Source organism: Sturnus vulgaris, chromosome 5 (assembly GCF_052056855.1).
Source record: "Sturnus vulgaris isolate bStuVul1 chromosome 5, bStuVul1.hap1, whole genome shotgun sequence".
Classification (NCBI taxonomy): domain Eukaryota; kingdom Metazoa; phylum Chordata; class Aves; order Passeriformes; family Sturnidae; genus Sturnus; species Sturnus vulgaris.
Window position 1 is genome coordinate 6,221,506 of NC_142247.1, and position 17,419 is coordinate 6,238,924.

The following is a 17,419-nucleotide window of genomic DNA, read 5'->3' on the forward strand; positions in this document are numbered from 1 at the left end:
ACAGGACAGGACACAGTCTGTAGAGGGGGGGTGCAGGCAGATATTCAGATGGAGTGAACTGCCTGAAGCTCTGGTGAAGCAAAATCATCTGGTGATTTGGCCCATGGTATGTAAACAGCTCACTACAAGAGGTTATTATCTGAGGTAAATAATATTTAGTAAATCACCTATGATTGATTAGATGGTTGCCCACAGCCATTCCACATCTTCCAAAAAATTCCTTTGCACTCCAACTTGCATTTTTCTCTGTACAGCACCAAAGGAGGCAAACAGCCATGTAAAATTTGTACAGAGTAGAAGAGAAGCAGCATTGTATTTCATATGCTATGTGATGAATCTAGTACAAATATTTTTATCCAAATATACACATACATATAGAGATTTCTTCTTTTTTTTTTATGACCAGTATAAATACTTTACCTGGGAGGTTATTCCCCTTGTGCAAAACGAAACACTTTGTCCTGGGATTTAATCTTCTGTTTTGCTGGTGCTCATATTCTTGGTAAGAAGTGGGTCACTGTCATGGCAGGAGAAACCTTGTTCCCTCTCTTCACCCTGCCATGTTTGCTCAGGGCTATGTAAGCACCACGGTGAACGTTGGATTCATACGCGTTGTAGTTATTGGGCAGCAACGTTTCCTTGAATTTGCACTCATCTTGGAAAACAGCCTAAGAAACAGCAAGGGTAGGGAGTGGGGATACAAATCAGGTACAATCAATATTCCACCAAGGCCCAGGTCATTTTTCTTCCTTGCATTTTTACACCAGGGCTCATTGCAGTGTGCGACAGGTGGTGCCCCAGCCACTGCGGCCAACAATAAATCTCCCTCCTTGGTGCTAATTTGGTGTCAGATGAACTCAGATGCCACCTGTCCAGATAATGGACTGTGTATTTCCTGTGGCAGATTGAGTTAATTCATTATAAATCATGGATTTCTTAATTTTATTTTCAAATAATGATTTCTGTCAGCATCACACTCTCTCACCTAAACAACAGCTTTATTTAAGACCTCCCCTCTGCCAGAAGTTCTGTCATTTATTAAAAAAATTATATGCTGGCTGTCGAAACCTTCAGAGCTTTTCCAAACACCAGTGTCCAGGGACAACTGCTTGCTTGAATAAGAGATTTGATTAGCAATAAATCTTTTCTTTCTTAAACCATTAGTAATATTTAACTGTGCAGCCAGTTCTAAGCTGAGAAAATAGTTTTAATTTCCTCCATGTCAAAACATGAAAATCCAAGGAGAGGGAGTTATCTGGGAGAGGAGGTGCAAGGGCAAGCAGGAGACAAATGCAAAGGAAATTAAAAGAGAAAGCAGAATAATTCTCTGACTTCAAATGTCTGGCACATGAGATGCCACCAATGCAGTTCTATTTGGGCATCTGTGTGATAACACCACACAAAGCCTGTAAGAGTTTAACTTAATGCATTGTTCTGTGCAAGGGAAAATGCACATCTCTTACAGCTTTTTGAAAGTGTCTTTGAAGATAAACAAAATTATATTGAAAGAGGAGGGGAAAATCAAAGGGATTTCTGAAGCCAGACGATGCACTTCTTGAGGAAGACGCAGCTAAGTAAAGTAGATGGACTTGTGGCACTTTTTAGGTGCTTGGGATCACTTGTGATTGAAAGAATATTCCTGAAGTGAGACCTTAAAGTGTCCTACTGTCATTATGAGTGTAAGAAGGAATCAGTCAGGTTAGTAAATAGCCACAGGTCCTTCACAACATTTGGCATTATTTTAAACAACTGCAATGCTTTGTTGAAATTACAGCTGCTGTTCCTTTACAAAAGAGATTGATACAACCAGTGCCATTCATTACTTTGAGATGGGCTGATTTTGCCTATTGCCCAGAGACAGCCTCTTTCAAATGCACCTCCTAACCAGCACTTTTTCTACTGGATGTTGAGACTGGAGATGTGTTGCTCACATCTCAGAGGTTAAACTGCATTTAGATAGCAAATCATCTAGATGAGGATGATGGTGTTTCAGTATGATTTGCATACCATTGTTAATAGTTATTATTTTCTCACCCTTTGCAACTGATCTCACAAAACCAATCATTAAAATAACCCCAGCCACACATGTTGACCTTGTAGGGTAGACTTCCTATTTATTCTTGATGGTGTGGTTGTTTTTGGTAGGAGGGCGCATGTGGTCATTATTTTCCTAAGGGTAGCTGTTGGAAATAGCTATAATTGTGCCTCTCCTACACACAATGCAATGCAGGATGGAATCAATGGGGCTCAGCTTTGCTATAACGTGTTTGCAGCCCTGTGACCTTAGAAGAAGCCATCTACTTAATCTGTACTATTTGCAGAATATGTTCATTTTCCTAAGGCGTGCCATGTACAGTCTTACAGGAAAGTTTTAAATCCCAGCCCTGCAACAGCCACGCTGCTCTTTGCATTAAATAGCACTGATGACAGCAGGCTGGGCAGGCTCCCTGTAACACCAGGGCTATTTTCTCTGCTTGTAATCAGAGATTTCCATAAGGAAAAGACTGAAACAAACAAAACCAAAACAAACTATACACAAACAAACAAAGCAAAACACTAAACCAAAACAAACCACTTCAAAACCTTTTTGTTTAAGCTGTGAAAAATTACTTGCACTTGTACTTACCGTCCCATACAACCTGCCCTTGCTGTTCATTGCAATGAAGAGAGCACTTTTCACACCAAGCAGACTTACAACACCTCTTTCTACAGTGGATATTTCAAAGAGACCTGAAAAACATGAGGTTTAATCGGAGTGTTATCGCAGAATATAGAGCTAATGGAAGGCAATTCAGTTATCTTTTTTTTTTTTAAACCTAACAAATTTGTCATATATTCTTTATGAGAATTATCTCCCTAATGCAGCAAAATAAATATACACAGAGAAAATCTTGGGTTTTTCCTCATGTCACAGGATTTTAAAATAATTATTCTAGAATTGTAATCACACTCTGTATAAGCCTTTTGCTCTATCAAACTCTTTTGATCTGTCAAACTCTGAAGCTTTTCAATTAGAAAATTATTTTAATGTAATATGCTATAGTTACAAAAAGTATTTTTACTGAGCCTTAAAGAAGTGTGGCTTGCATTTTGAAGTCCCACATGACATCTGCTGCAAAAGATTTTAGCAACTGCCCTCTACAGGAAATTCAAATCCACATGACTAATGCTTTCCTTAATTCTTAGGGTAACAGAACAGCACCCACAAGAATGAGCAAAGCAGGACCAGCAAACTCCTTCCACGGGACATACTGAGTGTCCAAAAAATACTGGTCAGCTGGGATTTAAGAATCATGCTTTGGCACTCAGAACTCAGCAAAAACCTCCCAGATTCCAAAGGCAAATGAGAAGGTGAGGAGCAAGAAAATGCAGCAGAAAGTCAGTTTTCGACCTGGTTTGTGTTTTCTCATTTGTGCAGCAAAGCAGGTAAAAATAAATTCTGTCTAAATTTGTCTAAGCACTTTGTGCTACTTTTCAGCCAGAAGGGTTCTCATGTTTATTGATCCCAGAGACTTTTAAAAGGCAACAGATGTAGCAGAGATTAATAATATCAAGTCATAACATTTGCACTCTGTGAAGGGTGATTACTAGAGTTCACAGCAATTAAGTGACATCTATTCTATTTCATTTCTGGATGCAACTCACTGTATTGGTTTTCATTGTGAACTCCGCTTATCCTTCCGTCTGGGAGGATTTGAAGGTGAAACCCGATGCCCACGTTGCAGTAAAGCCTCCGCTGCCTCTTGATTCCTAGCAAATAGTCACTCTCCCAGTTCACATCTGCCTTCTCCCCTGACATCCCAGCCATGGACCTGGACAGCAGAGATTGCCATCCTCTCTCCAGCAATGTGCCATTAGTTCTGCTTACAACTGGGTGTGTGGCAGCAATCCCGGCTAGCAAACCCAGGAGAAGGAACGCAGGCAACGTCCGGTGAGCGCTGGCGTCGCAGGACATAGTGATGAGAAGTCTTTGTGCCGTGGCCATCCGGTTCACCTCCTGGGCACGTGGTCAGAATTAATGGCCCTAAAAATACCGCCCTTCTTATTTTTCTCCCTTCAGCATGGTGGCAGAGGCTTATTTTTGGAAAGCAAATAGAGCTTGCTGACCTGAAACTAAAGCCCGATAGCAGTTGGGTTGGGAGCAGAGACAGGCCAGCAGGACTCCAACTGGTGGGGACCATGGTTTGTGGATCCTGCTTCCTGCCGGGCAGCCTCTGTTATATTTGATTGAGCCATCTTTATAGTGCAGGGGCTGTCCCTGCCCACATCATCACTCTGACATCAACAGCCTGCCCAAGGTGAGGCTGCCAGGGCTGTAACACAAACCTGCTGTCCTCCCTGCCTGCTGAGGTTGGAGTGCTGTCACCCAAGACTGGAGGCAGGAGTGGGATTTCATTGGCTGTGGGAAGCAAAGGAGTCAAATTGGTCGGGGAGTCAGAGACCTCACAGGCAGCTTCCTTATTTAGAGAAGAAGGTGTAAAAACAGTTCTGGACCTCATCAGTGAGCAATGAGAGGTTTGCAGCCACTTCCTTGGTGGCACGATCTGCGGGTGCTTGTCGGGGCACCTCGATACTTGAGGACAATCATCTTGAGGTGGCCACAGCTCTTTTTGTGCACACACTACAAAGCCAAGGCACCTCTTACTGAGTGACCCACATGCTAATCTTTGTCTGTTCCTCTGCAGGGAGTTTTCCTGACTGGCTAAATGCTCTCATATAAGCCATGCTGCAGAGACAGAAACCCCAGCCCCTGCTGGTTTTATCCCAGACAGAATTCTGCTGAGCAGGGTACACAGGCTGGAGCATTGATCTTGCAGTGACACGTAGCTGGGAACATTAGGCCTTCCTGTTTTTCACTGAGGTGGCTTCCAAATTATCACATTTACCAGGGGAGGGTGTGTGCCTCGTGCAGGAGGGCAATTGTATTTGCAGGAGCAAGAAAAGGACTTAGATGATGTGTTAAAGATGAGGAAAAAATGAGATGGCCACAGCTTCCCAGTTTCACTGTCTCCTTTCCTCAAGCCCAAATACTTACTATTTTTATAACTTATGACCATCTTAATTTGCTTCCCTTTCCGTTTGCTCAGACTCTCTTTAATTGTTTCCCCCTAATTTTCTGCTGATGCTGTTTCAGCTCCTTTGGAGTTGGATAGATTAGACTTTTATCTCAATTAGTTTCACAGAACTTATCAAGACATAAGTCAGAGGAAAATGGCTGAGATTTATACAAATACTTTTGTTAATATATCTGTCAGCTTCTCATAGCACAGGCTTTGCATCTTCTGTGTCATTGGAGAAGCCTGCTAATGAAGAGAGTACCTGGAAGCATAATTAAACTGAGCACACCCAGTGTGACAGAGTTTCACATTAGCAGAGGTGTAGTAGGAGGCCTGGGACACTGCAGACTTCCCAGCAGGAGCCCCATAAGGTGAAGGGGAGCCCCTGGCAGCCCTGAAGCAGGTGAACAGTCAGAGGCAGTGATGTATGTGAATACTGCTGGCTCTCAGGAAACAGGCTTATCTATAAAATAATTGGGAATCACAGGGCTAGGCCCTGGCTTGTGCCAGGTGACATTTCAAGGTCTCTGTGCTTTTGCTGAAGCGGAACTTGGATTATCACAGAATCACAGAATAACCTGAGCTAGAATGGACCCACTAGGATCATTCAACTCCAGTGCCTGGCTTGGCATAGGATGCCCCAACAATCCCACCCTATGCCTGAGAGCCTTGTTCAAACACTCCTTGGGGTGGTGGCCAAAGGAAGGATATCTTTTGCTGAGAAAGAAAATCCTCAGATGCTTTTCTCTCCTGCTTTCTACTTTATATGATTTTTTTTTTTAATCTATGTAAAGGATATATATCATTTTTAGGATGGAATAATACTAGTATTTTACACCTTATCATAGCTTCAGTCTTCATAAGAGGCCAGAATCACTGGGACACAAAGCCCAGGGTCCCTGTTACAAGCATGGAGCACTGATTTCCCAGTTTTTCTTATGCTGCAGTCTGAAACCTGCCCATTCCCAATGCATGTGACTCCTGGCAACACTGCCTGATCTCAGAGCCATCACTGTCTGTAAAAACATGAATTGTAATATTTTATTTCCTGGGTTTTTTTCCCCCTAGAGAACTTTTCAAGTGTAATGGGTGCAGAGCTGGATTTCCACCCTCAGCTTTAATCACCTTTGCATCTTTATGCCTCATTCATCAGGTTTCTCAGAGTAAAGACAAACCATGGGCTAAATGAGCTCCTCTAACTTTTGCTGGCACATCTCTCACTGCAGATTGGGAGAAACCCCAAGGTGTCCTGATGGCACATATTAAAGGAAGACTTTGTGGGATGCACCGTGTCTCATCCCTTGATCCTGGCAGTAAAACCAAATGGTCAAACACAAAACAAACAAACAAACAAAGGATATTTTCTGGCAAGTCTATGGGATGCATTGCTTTGCCTTTTAGTCAGTCCAGCTGGAAAGTGACTGCTGAGGGCTGTGGTGACCCAGGAGACAGGTTTCCTCCAGCAGCTTCCTGCTGAGCAGGTCCATCTGACAGCATTCTTATGGAAAGGGTGCACAGATTACTCGACTGCAAATAATCAGGACTTTTCTTGCCTGATCTGTAAGCCAAACCAAATAGCTAAAATTTGTGACTTCACTGGGACACCTGGTCCTCTTAAGACCAGGAGTCCTGGTGTCTGGCCCCAGACCAAGTGTGTTCAGCTGGGAGATGAAGAGCATTCTGCAGTCTTGTACTGCTCAGCAATTCTGCATCAGAGTTGAACCAGTCTCCAGCTGGATCTGTGGCCAGCAAGTTGCTGAGTTTCTGTGTATTAGCATCTGAATTGCCATGTAAATTCTTGAGCTTCTGATTCAATTAGGCAAGCCTTGTTTGCTCTAAAACATGTCTCATTCTGCTTAAACTTGCCCTTTTGGCTCATGAAGTACCTGTTTCCAGAAAACACACTTTCTGATTTTCAGGTAGCATGTGCCCAGTGAAATTTAGAATGGAGACACCAATAGCATTTGCAGTAAAACAAACTCTGTGAACTCCAAAATGGTAAAAATTTACTTCAGCAATCAAACTCTTCTTACTCAAACTCTTAAGAGCTGGGTGACAGTGCTCACTGCCTAACTAAAGTAAAAAAATTTCATTGTCAGTATTTCAGCACAATATTAAAATAACTTCTGTGCTTTGGAGCACAGCAATTCAGATCCACTTTCAGATAGTCTAAGAAAAGTCCTGCAGCTGAGCTGTAACATGATATGCATGCAGAGCACGTCTTTCAAAAAATGTATGATGACTTAGGCTCCTAAGTTCCATTTTCAAATCTGTTAAAAGTCTCTCCCTATTTTAAGGCCTGGAAAGAGCAATCTCTCATTCAAACACAGAAGGATGGACTAAAATTGTTCACCTTGCCTGTGAAGACCCAAGCTGGTGGAGGACAGTGGAGAAGGGAGATTTCCAGGTGATAAATCTGCCTGTTGTGGCAGGGCAGGTGTTGCAAATTCCGGAAAAGTTGCATAAAAATCTGTAAGCCCAAGTATGACCATGGAGTCCCACCTGATCATCTTTAGGTTAATGGAGTTTGCTGGCCAGCATGGAGAGATTTATAACACAGATACCAGGACTGTTATGAATGAAATATGAATCACAATCTGAAAGTAGCAGAAAAAAATAACAGAGCTGGGGCTGCAGGGCTGTTCTGACACCCAAGGACCCCACCAAACCGTAGAACTGGTAGCACTGAAGAGGGTGTAGTTGGCATCAAGGCTAATTTGGATAGGACCACAGAATAGATGATTAATCAGCAGACCTGAGCTCTGGTAGCAGGAGGATGACAAAAAGGGTTGTAGCACACTCTATTTGTTATTTCTCTTCCCATTACCCAACAGAGAGGAAGATTTGTTGTCATACTGATCCCCCAAAATGAATAAACAGCACAGCAGGCAGCAACCTTTCCTAAGAGCCTTGGCAGCTGATGAGCTCTGGAGGCTGAAGCAAGCAAACTTCTGACCCAAAACTATCCCCTCATTGCAGCTGCTGATTCCTAAAACATGTACAAGACCCATTCAAACATGGTTTGTCATCATGAGTCATGAGGAAGCCAAGATATTAATAGGGAACCTCCATTTTGTCACACACACAGAGGTCCTGGTTAGGCCACTCAGACACACCTGGGCAGGAGAGCATGTGAATTTAATAACTTACAGTTGTCACAAATAATTATCTTCCCATTACTCTACAGGGAAATCTCTCACTGAGATTTCACATGCCAATTTCTTACAGGCAAGCACAAATCACAGAACAGCTTCCTGCTATTTTGTTTTTAGAGGGAAGTGGGACAAAGGATCTACTCCCACAGGAAACTTTAGGGATTTAGGGCTAGGTGGATGCTAGTTTGCTTGGAAAAAGATCTTGGTTTACTGCTTATTCATGCTGAACTCATTCTCTGCAGAAAGTATATCAAGCACAGACATAGTCAAATATGCCCATCTTTGTCTCCTGAGCTAGCCAGGTCTCCCTCTCCGTGTCCCACAGAAATGGGAATGACTGTCAGAAAACAGTGGTGACTCCACGGTGAACCTGTGGCTTCCCACCTGGTACTGTGCCCACCAGCCCACACTGCTTCTCTCAGCACCTCCTCAGCTGTTCCCACTCCACAAGGACAGGCAGTCCAAGGGTAAAAGGCCGAGCTGAAGAAAACAGAAGTGACAGCCACCACCCCCATAGGGATCTGCCTGGTGTTATTTATTAGAAGAGATGAATGACAAGGGACATGTTTAATTTGGTTTGGTTATTTCATGCACAGTTTTCTCATTACAGCAGGAACAGGGACACTGCAGGAACAGGGATGCTAAACACACATTTAAGTAACATTTTGAGTAGGAAAGCAAAAAAATACCCTTATTTTTATTGTTGTTGTTGATGAGATTCTGTCCCGTGGCCCAGCTGACCTCTGTGTGATTCCCAACCATAGAACTATTCAGATTAAATAATGTAATGACCATAGAAGGTTAAAAGCAATTTCTGTCATTTGCCAGGTAATTGTGTCTTCCTTGTGTTGTGCACCACTAGCTCAGTTGAGGACTTTCTCTTGCATGTCAATTCTTCATCCATTGGTCTGGATCCTCTGTCATATTTCAAAGGAGAATTCTGAAACCTTTTTTGCAGTCATCTGAACTTTTTTCTGGGTTTTTCAAGTTTTTTTGATTTTTTTTTCTTTTTTTTCTGCATGGCAGGCAACACCTGAAGCTTGTAATTTATCATTCAAGCAGTTGTGATTTGTTGTTTAATTTCCATAGAAGGGATCATGGTTTTGACACCTCCTCCTTTCCTCTTCTGCCACCCTCTTCCCATTCCCACTGCACTCTGTTCATTCTATGAGACCTGCACAGTTCCTGCAGAGATCTGTTAGGATTGCACCCTGTTGGCATCTTCTGTGCTTGAAGAAGGGATGCATTTACACCACAGTGTTCTGAATTCTCCACAGAAGGATGACAGAATTACTTCCCTGATGATAGCCAGGACCTTATTCGTAAGGCATCTTTCCAAGGCAAAAAGAAGCCTTTTTCCCTGTGGTCAGAAATGCTCCAAACAGCTTAGCAGTCTCTTGATCCTTCAGAAGCTGCTGAGAGCACCTTCAACCTCTCCTTGAATACCTTCAACATGCTCCCTGTGCATCCTTGAGGCTTTCTACTGGACTTCTCCAATCTGTTGACTTCTCTCCTGTGCTAGGATGCCCTAAAGTGCCACAGCACACCAGAGGTGCCAGTGATGGGAAATAATCCTTTCCCTCACCCCTTGACCTCCTGGCCACCTTTGGGCTAATACAGCCCAGTCTGTGGCTGTACTGCCTCACCACAACTACAAATCTGGGTTCAGCTCTCTGCACCATGATCCCCAGCCTCTTCTCAAAGGAAAGCTGCTCCCCAGTCAATCAGTGCCCAGCCTGGAGTATTGCCAGGAGTAATGTATTCCCAGAGTCAAGGCTCTGCATTTCTTAATGCCAGGCTGTGCAAGAATCCTGACAATTCCAGCTTTTCAGGGGCCAGCTGGATGCCAGCCCTACACTCATTGTATCAACTTTTCCTACAATTTATGGTTGCCAACTGCAGACTTGCAGGTCAGGGAAAATAAACTAATTACTGGGGGTAATGATGGATTCTTCCTCAAATGCCTGCCACATTCATGCAGGATGTTGTTTCCACTCTCCAAATTATTGTTCATTGTGATTTGCTTCTATGTGGTCATCACACATAGTAAAACACAATATATAAAAAATGGATTTGGTTTCTGCCAGCAAAGACCTCATTCTTTAGCCTCATCTTTTTACACGCATGTTTTTCTGTGCATTTTTTAGATGTTTTCCTCATAATGCATGACTATACAATACACTTAAATGGACTTGAATCTTCCCCCCGAGGCACAGCCCAAAGACAACGTGAGATGAGTAAATGCAGTTCTAATCTGGTCGATTACAATGGCCATTCCATATAATTTTTCAAGACTCCAAGTCCTGTTTTCAGAAAGGAGCTCGCCTCTCAGTGTCAAAATATCCTCTGCTTTCAGTGCATCGAGGAGACCTCAACATTGGTGCCATTTCTCGCACTGGAGTCTGGGACCTGTTGAAGAGCTGGCTGTGAGTAACTGGAACATCAGTACCCTCCCTACAAAAATCATGCAGGTTTGTGAGTTTCTCTGGTTCAAGGATGTCTCCTTCTTTGCCTTGAAATGATAATTTCCAGTAGTCACTCTGAACTGTAGCAAATCTGAGTCCAACACAAACTTTTTGTGTTTAAGGCTGCAGCCACCTTGTTATTTCTTTGTCAGGAACCACAGTGTAAGGTATTCATTGTGATGGTTTTAAACATATGGAAGATCAAGATCAGATTCTTAAAATAATCTGAAAAGCAGTTATAGCTTTAACAGTGACCATGGTTAAATATAAAGCATAAATAATTTGTTCTATTAAAAAGCCCAAGTCTTATTTTTATCAAGTGATGTTATGAGGGCATGTTTCTAAATCAGCCAAAAGTTCTTGTAGCTACAAGAGCTTCACTTCTGCAATTTTTAACAGCCCAGTTAAGTTGGTGCAGCTCCTTGTGCGTATTGTTAAGTACAGAATTCCTCCTCTGACACTGCCCAGATCAGGCAGACTCCAGAAGATGAAACATTTGAAGAAGACAGGCAAAGAAAATGCAAGAATTGGATGACAATGTTGCGTTTATTTTTCCCTGCGAAGATGAGTTTCATTTGGACAGGGTCAGGTTATGATGGGTGCACAGGACTAGGAAATAAACCCATACATTTCATGCATTCATGTAACACTTCTCCCGACATCCCTCTCCATGCTGTCCTGCACTTCTTTCTGTGCACAGGCCCAGTTTAGGATTACGCTGCTGCTGCTGCTGCTGCTGTGCAGATATTCCAAGCATCCTTTCAGCAGAATGTGTATTCCACGCAGGATTAGAGAATGGTTTGTCTCATGCCCACTGGACAGGCGGTGTGGAGCAGGGTCAAGGCAAGCATGCAGCAGAGCTCTGAAATTTCCTTTTTGATCAAGCAAGGAGTGAGCATATGTTGGCAGATGGAATGTGTGCTCAGCTTACTTTAGTGGAGTTTCAGCACTGACCTTTTGCTGCATTCCTCCAGCAGCAGTAAAATGGTTCTGCTTAAGTAAACTGACATAGACCACGTGCAAACCCAGCTGTCTTCTCCAGCCCACCATTTCTCCTACTGTTACAAGAAGACTGGATGCATGGGAATGTTGTAATTTAATGTGTAATAACCTCTCATGGAAATAATGTTGTGAAAATTAATGGTGCTCATGACACAATAATCACCACCTCGAGGAGCCAGTTTAAGGACTGGCCACAGGAGTGCACATTAATAGGTCCTGATTTGCTGTACTTTATATTAAAGTCTTCCTGACACAAACAGGAAGTTAAAGGCTCTTACACCACTCCAGCTTGGCCCATCCTTACGTCTCTTTGACTGCTTTATGTTTTCCATCCTTTGTTTCTTCAAGTGTCTGGCAGGTCTGGCTGTGTATGACTCCACTATAAAAATTAAGATGGATTAGGCAGAAGTAGGTGATCCAGCAGGCCAGTTATTAATGGGCACAATGCTTCTCTAAAGAGCTACTCGTGACAGCATCACAAGTAAAAGGAAGAAAATACAAAAAAGACATGGCTGCACCATGTATTGTACAGAGCTTGCCCTTCCAAATTCTTGATGCCTTTTTCATGGAATCATAAAATCATTTGGGCTGGAAGTGACCTTTAAAGGCCACGTAGCCCAACCCTCCTGCAATAAGCAGGGAGAACTTCAACAGATCAGGTTGCTCAGAGCCCTGCCCAGCCTGACCTTGAATGTTTCCAGAGTTGGGGCATCCTCCACCTCTCTGGGCAACCTGTGCCTCTCTGGGCAACCTCTGATCACCTTGATGTCCCTCCTCTACTGGTTCCAGCAGCTCCATGTCCTTCCTGTGCTGAGCCCCCAGAGCTGGGCCACTTCTCGAGCTTGTCCAGGTCCCTCTGGATGGCATCCTGTCCTTCAGGTGTGTCACTGCACCCTCAGCTTGGTGTCATCTGCAAACTTGCTGAGTGTGCAATCAATCCCACCGTTCATGCCATTGATGAAAACATCAAAAATTACTTGGTCCCATTGCAGACCCCTGGGAGACACGACTTCTCGGCCATCAGGAGGTGCTGACTCACCTGCTGGGTCTCACACCCAGGCAAAGGGGATGATTGTCCTCATCCATAAATACCTACCTGCTGTAAAATAATCATGAGGAAAAGAAAAACTAGAAAATGTTATTGTCCTCTTGCAGCAAACAATTTCCCACTGTAAGTAAAAATAAGATACAAATGTTGTGTGCGCCATTTTGCATGTAGCAACATCAGAGCAAGTCATGATTTATGGACTGATTAAAAGAAAGAACCACTTCCAATGGGCATGGAGAAGTGCCCAAAATGGCTAAAAACACATCCAAGATAACAACTGGTGGTCAGGCAGCGGTTTCCAAACAACTACTCAACAGAAGCACGCACATCCTCTTGTGTAGCTGGTCAAGCTTGGGGCCAAGTCCTGCCAATTTCCATCTTTGATTGGTGAGTGGGGAGAGAGATTCATTTCTCAAAAAGGGAGGCTTGGCTGGCCTGTGCTGGTAGGACTTCCGCTGTGGGAATAGGCACGGAGCACTCTGATAACTTGGGTGCTGCACACACGAGGAGTGGCGGAAGGAAGCAGCCCCTGTTTGTGGGGTCAGGCTATTTCTGCTGGGATTTAAAACTGCTCTTTGGAACAGAGTTGAAAGAGTCACTATAAATGACTTGCATGAAAGAGTACAGACATTTTGGAGGATTATAATTTATGCCAGGCAGGAGCTGTTATGGTTCAGTTTAAGGAGCTTAAAATTAGACTTTTGGGAGACAACCAAACCAGCTTCAACTCTGGTAACTCCCCAGTTCAAGATACTCCTAAATTGATATATACAGGGTCTGTTCCTGCCAGGGGGCCAAGGGCCTTGAACTCTTGTTGAAAACACTGGATCTCAAAGATTCTCTGATCTTGGCACTGTTAAGAGTGAGCCAATGCCCATTAGGAAGGAGCTGATAGTGCCTTGGAACATATGATTCTCTTTACCTTTCATCTAAACCTGAATTAATTTAACTTAAGGATTTCTTACTCCAGGGCTTTGTCTTTCATGGAAGGTACCTCTTGAAGGAATGTAGAGTTTTTCTTCATGGGATCTTCCTTTCTGCAGATTTAAAATCAATCAACTTACTAAGCTAACTGGAGATGAAGCACGTGTCTGGACCCAGATGGTCATCCACGTGCTTCATGGAACAGAGGGAGGGAGAAATCAATCAATCCATTTCTGCTGACAAAACAGCAGAAAGGCAGACATGAAGCCCTGTCTTGCCATCAGCTTAAGAGTACTTTATACCACAAAGGCATAACTGTATCCTCCTATTATCTTGGAAATGACACAGTGGCTATCACTCAATTTTGAGAGAAATATTTGTGCACTATAAGACTGATATCTAAGTTTTCAGAAATATTGCTTCTCTAAATCTTCCCTATTTTCCTTTGTTAGTTTTATCCCTGTTAGTTAAGTTGAAACTCTTACTGGAACATGCAAAGTCCAAACCCGCCTCCTCTTTAGACTCTGCATCCTTTAAATATTGACAGATGGTTTTCATATTCTCCCTTCAGTTGCCATTTAGCCAGTGTTGCTCTGTGTGTCTCTTCACACTTAACACCCTTGGAAGGGCACACAAGGCCAAATTCTGCTCTCAGTTACATCTGTAATTTTCAGCAAACTTGATAAATATTGAATTGACATGAGCAACACACAAAGCAAAGGTGAATGCCAGAATAAAAAACAGGATGACAATCAAAACTAATATCACATCCTGCAGGCCACAGATTGCACAAGGTTGGTGCCTTTTCTATCATGGTATTTTTTGCTGCATTCTCAGTGACTGGAGGGAAGATTTAGAAGAAGTTGTGAACTGCAACAGCCATCAGGAAGATGCCAGTCCCTATCATGGCTCATCTGAGAAGTGAGATATAGCACATTTTTGTGTGCTGGTCCATGCAGAGTGCTTGCATGATTTAACACCAATTTTAAGAGGTTTTTCTATGTTACATAGGATATTTGATACTAGATACTTCATATTTCTGCATGTGTTACAAACATGACACAATAACCTTGTTTTGACTGAAGTCCATAGTCCATTTCCCAATTAAAAAAATACTTCATGTGGAAAGTGCGTGCCCAGAGAAAGTTTTGCTTGCTCAAGCTCTCTCATCTTCTCCAAGCTGCACTTGGCAGAGCTTGCAACACTGACTTCACATCCTAAGTTGACTCATTTCCATGGCTTTTCTCTTTTGGAGCCTTTATTATAAAGGGTAAATGTTGTTTTTCTCCTTTTGCAGGTTATTCTGACGGAAGGGGGAAAAGAAATAAAGAACTGTGAACCACCATTCTTTACCTAGAATCTGGCCCAGCCTCCAAGGAATAATCTGCAAAAGGAACTTGCTTCTAAATGTTGGGGTAAGATTACACCTTAGTGTTTAAATGCTATTATAGCATAAAATCAACCCCTTCAACTTGGGCATCCAGAAATAAAGCTGCTTGTTCTTATGCATAATAAAATCATATTTTTCTAATTCTGTGGTTCCATAGTCCTGTGGTTGCTACTGACTTCTATCACATCCAGTATATAGTATGAAGTAATAAATTTATTTTTATGCAGCACTGATGATGTGTCCTGAGAGCTCCATGAGGCAAAGATACAAGAAGAGGACAGGCATCTCTTTACACAGCTGACCTGGTGTGAATACCAGGGAATAGCTCTGTATTTTTGGGTATCGCACTGGCAAAAAATAACAGTAAATGAGGCATGAAAGACTAATGCTCAAAATACTACACAAGCATAAATTAAACTTTCCTGTAAAGAGGGGAAAATGAGGTACAGATGCAATAAACTGATCAACTTTTAAGCTCACAGAAGTACCAGAACTGGATTAGAACATGCAATCTCAATCCTCTCAGATGGAAGTGGATGTTCTTTGAAGCCCCTTCCAACCCAAACCATTCCATGATAATTTCCTTCCTGACATCATATCTCATCTCCATAATCACCTTCTGTGATTTCATTCACCTCTCATACAACAGAAAAAGTTATTTTGTAACTCTTTCATCATTAAGATTTTGTTGTCCAGAGTGAATTACTGAAAAGAAAGGACCTCAGGTACAATGCCCACGTGTCTGGGCAGTGCAATCTTCTAACAGTGACATTTCTGGCATTGCAGCAGGGTAGAGGCACCTGGCCAGGACCAGGTCTGTACATGTGTTTAACTGTCTGCATTCTTCTCTTCCTGCTTGTCACCAGTTCCCACAGAAGCAAACAGACACAGAGGTTGCAGAGACGGTGACAAGAGGCAAAGGGCACTAAGTTATATCCTTGACAAATCCAGACTCTTGGCTTTTTTTTTCCCTTGCAATAACCTCAGTTCAGACTCTGCAGCTTACAGTGGTCATCATGAGCAAGTTAAAAAAGCTAAACAATGGCATTTGCTCCTCACCTCTCCCCATGGCAAGAATTTTTTATCAATTCAAGCCATGCGTATAATTTTACACGACATTTTCAAGGCATTAAATACTGTCACGCTTCCAAGGAATCTGCACTGCACATACAAATAGAAAACCTCATGCCCATTAAGTCATTTTCCTCTTAATCTTGAATAGCTTTTCATGACTGAAACAGAATTTCTAAGGTGCCTTTACCATAAGCTGCAGCCTATATGCTACAGCTGCCAGGCACAGACCAAACAGAAAGTACAGCTTAGGTCAGCCCATCTCTATATTCTGCATTTCTCCAAAGATAGCTAAAAATCTGCTGTTAGCACTACTTCCTTGAGAACAGGTAAGAAAAATGGGAATATTAATTGCTTGGTCATGGATCCTCCAGACAAAGATTCCCTTTGGCAGGCTTACTCAGCATTTACAAGGGTCACACTACAGCAAACAGAATTAATAGTTTTCCCATACCTTTCCTTCGACTTTGACTTTCCAAAACCTCATCACTAGAGCTTGTTTGTTCATTTCAATATCAAAGACCAACTGGTTCTTCTGATGACAAGTTTACATGCAGTGTGCTGAGGACTGAAAACAAACATTTCAAAAATAAAAGGCAAAAAGCTGAGTTATTTTCCTAGAAATTAGTGGCAGTTTCACCCAAGTGCTATTAAATTGAGTCTTCATGCTTTGGCAAAAATACCAGGCATAATTTTTATTACAAAGGAGTCTAGAAGTATAAGCAAGATATTTGCCCAAGAATTGTTGGTGCTCCTTGTTGGTCGATTTACTGAGTGAAGGAAAATATAAAACTAATCTAAGTAGGTAACACAGATCTTTTTCACATACAGATAAACCTTAAAATGTCTAAAAAGGAATAGTTCTGCCACCACACCTTTCCCAGACAGAATAGTGTTAGAGCACTTGCTTTTCTGGGACCAGAGTTTGATTTCAGTTTAAGGCCAGCAATGTAAAATGAGCTGTAACAGGATTAATCCAGCTCCTTCTAGAGGAATTTACATCCTTCTTTTCTAGAACACCAAATTAGGTCACGTTACTTGCATGACTCTTCTTTAGAAGCTGCTGGCAGAGGAAAAGAAAGTATTTGACAGTTCAGCAAGAGATGTTTCCTGGGTCAGTTACATGGCTTCCTGTAGCATGCAAGACTTGACAAAAATACTAAGCTGAGTCTGTTAATAAAGTCACACAGTGACTTTATAATCATCATGAAAGGTGAATATTCCTTTGGCTCTCCATGAGAATTTTAAATTATGTAGCTTCCCCAGAAGAGAGTTTTTCAATCTTTGCATTTATTAAGCTAAATAAC

At 42.4% G+C, this 17,419-nt stretch overlaps 1 protein-coding gene and 1 long non-coding RNA gene across 2 annotated transcripts; one reads left to right on the top strand and one right to left on the bottom strand.

The window, feature by feature from the left end:
- Positions 1-395: 395 nt before the first annotated feature.
- On the bottom strand, positions 396-3,997 carry FGF6 (fibroblast growth factor 6). The gene is made up of 3 exons (XM_014869940.2): positions 3,646-3,997; positions 2,627-2,730; positions 396-668 (listed from the first exon to the last, which is right to left on the bottom strand). Exons 1-3 carry the CDS (start codon positions 3,983-3,985, stop codon positions 492-494), a joined length of 621 nt encoding a protein of 206 aa, XP_014725426.2. The 5' UTR covers positions 3,986-3,997; the 3' UTR covers positions 396-491.
- On the top strand, positions 3,211-15,067 carry LOC148223523 (uncharacterized). Its single transcript, XR_015803652.1, has 3 exons — positions 3,211-3,351; positions 10,569-10,683; positions 14,949-15,067. It is a non-coding gene; the product is annotated as an uncharacterized LOC148223523 (long non-coding RNA).
- The last annotated feature ends 2,352 nt before the right edge of the window (positions 15,068-17,419 follow it).

Coding starts and splice junctions, on each gene's coding strand:
- FGF6 (XM_014869940.2), bottom strand. CDS start 3,985: ATGGCCACGGCACAAAGACTTCTCATCACTATGTCCTGCGACGCCAGC. Junction 2,731..3,645: donor TCACAATGAAAACCAATACA/GTGAGTTGCATC, acceptor CATGTTTTTCAG/GTCTCTTTGAAATATCCACT. Junction 669..2,626: donor AGGGCAGGTTGTATGGGACG/GTAAGTACAAGT, acceptor GCTGTTTCTTAG/GCTGTTTTCCAAGATGAGTG.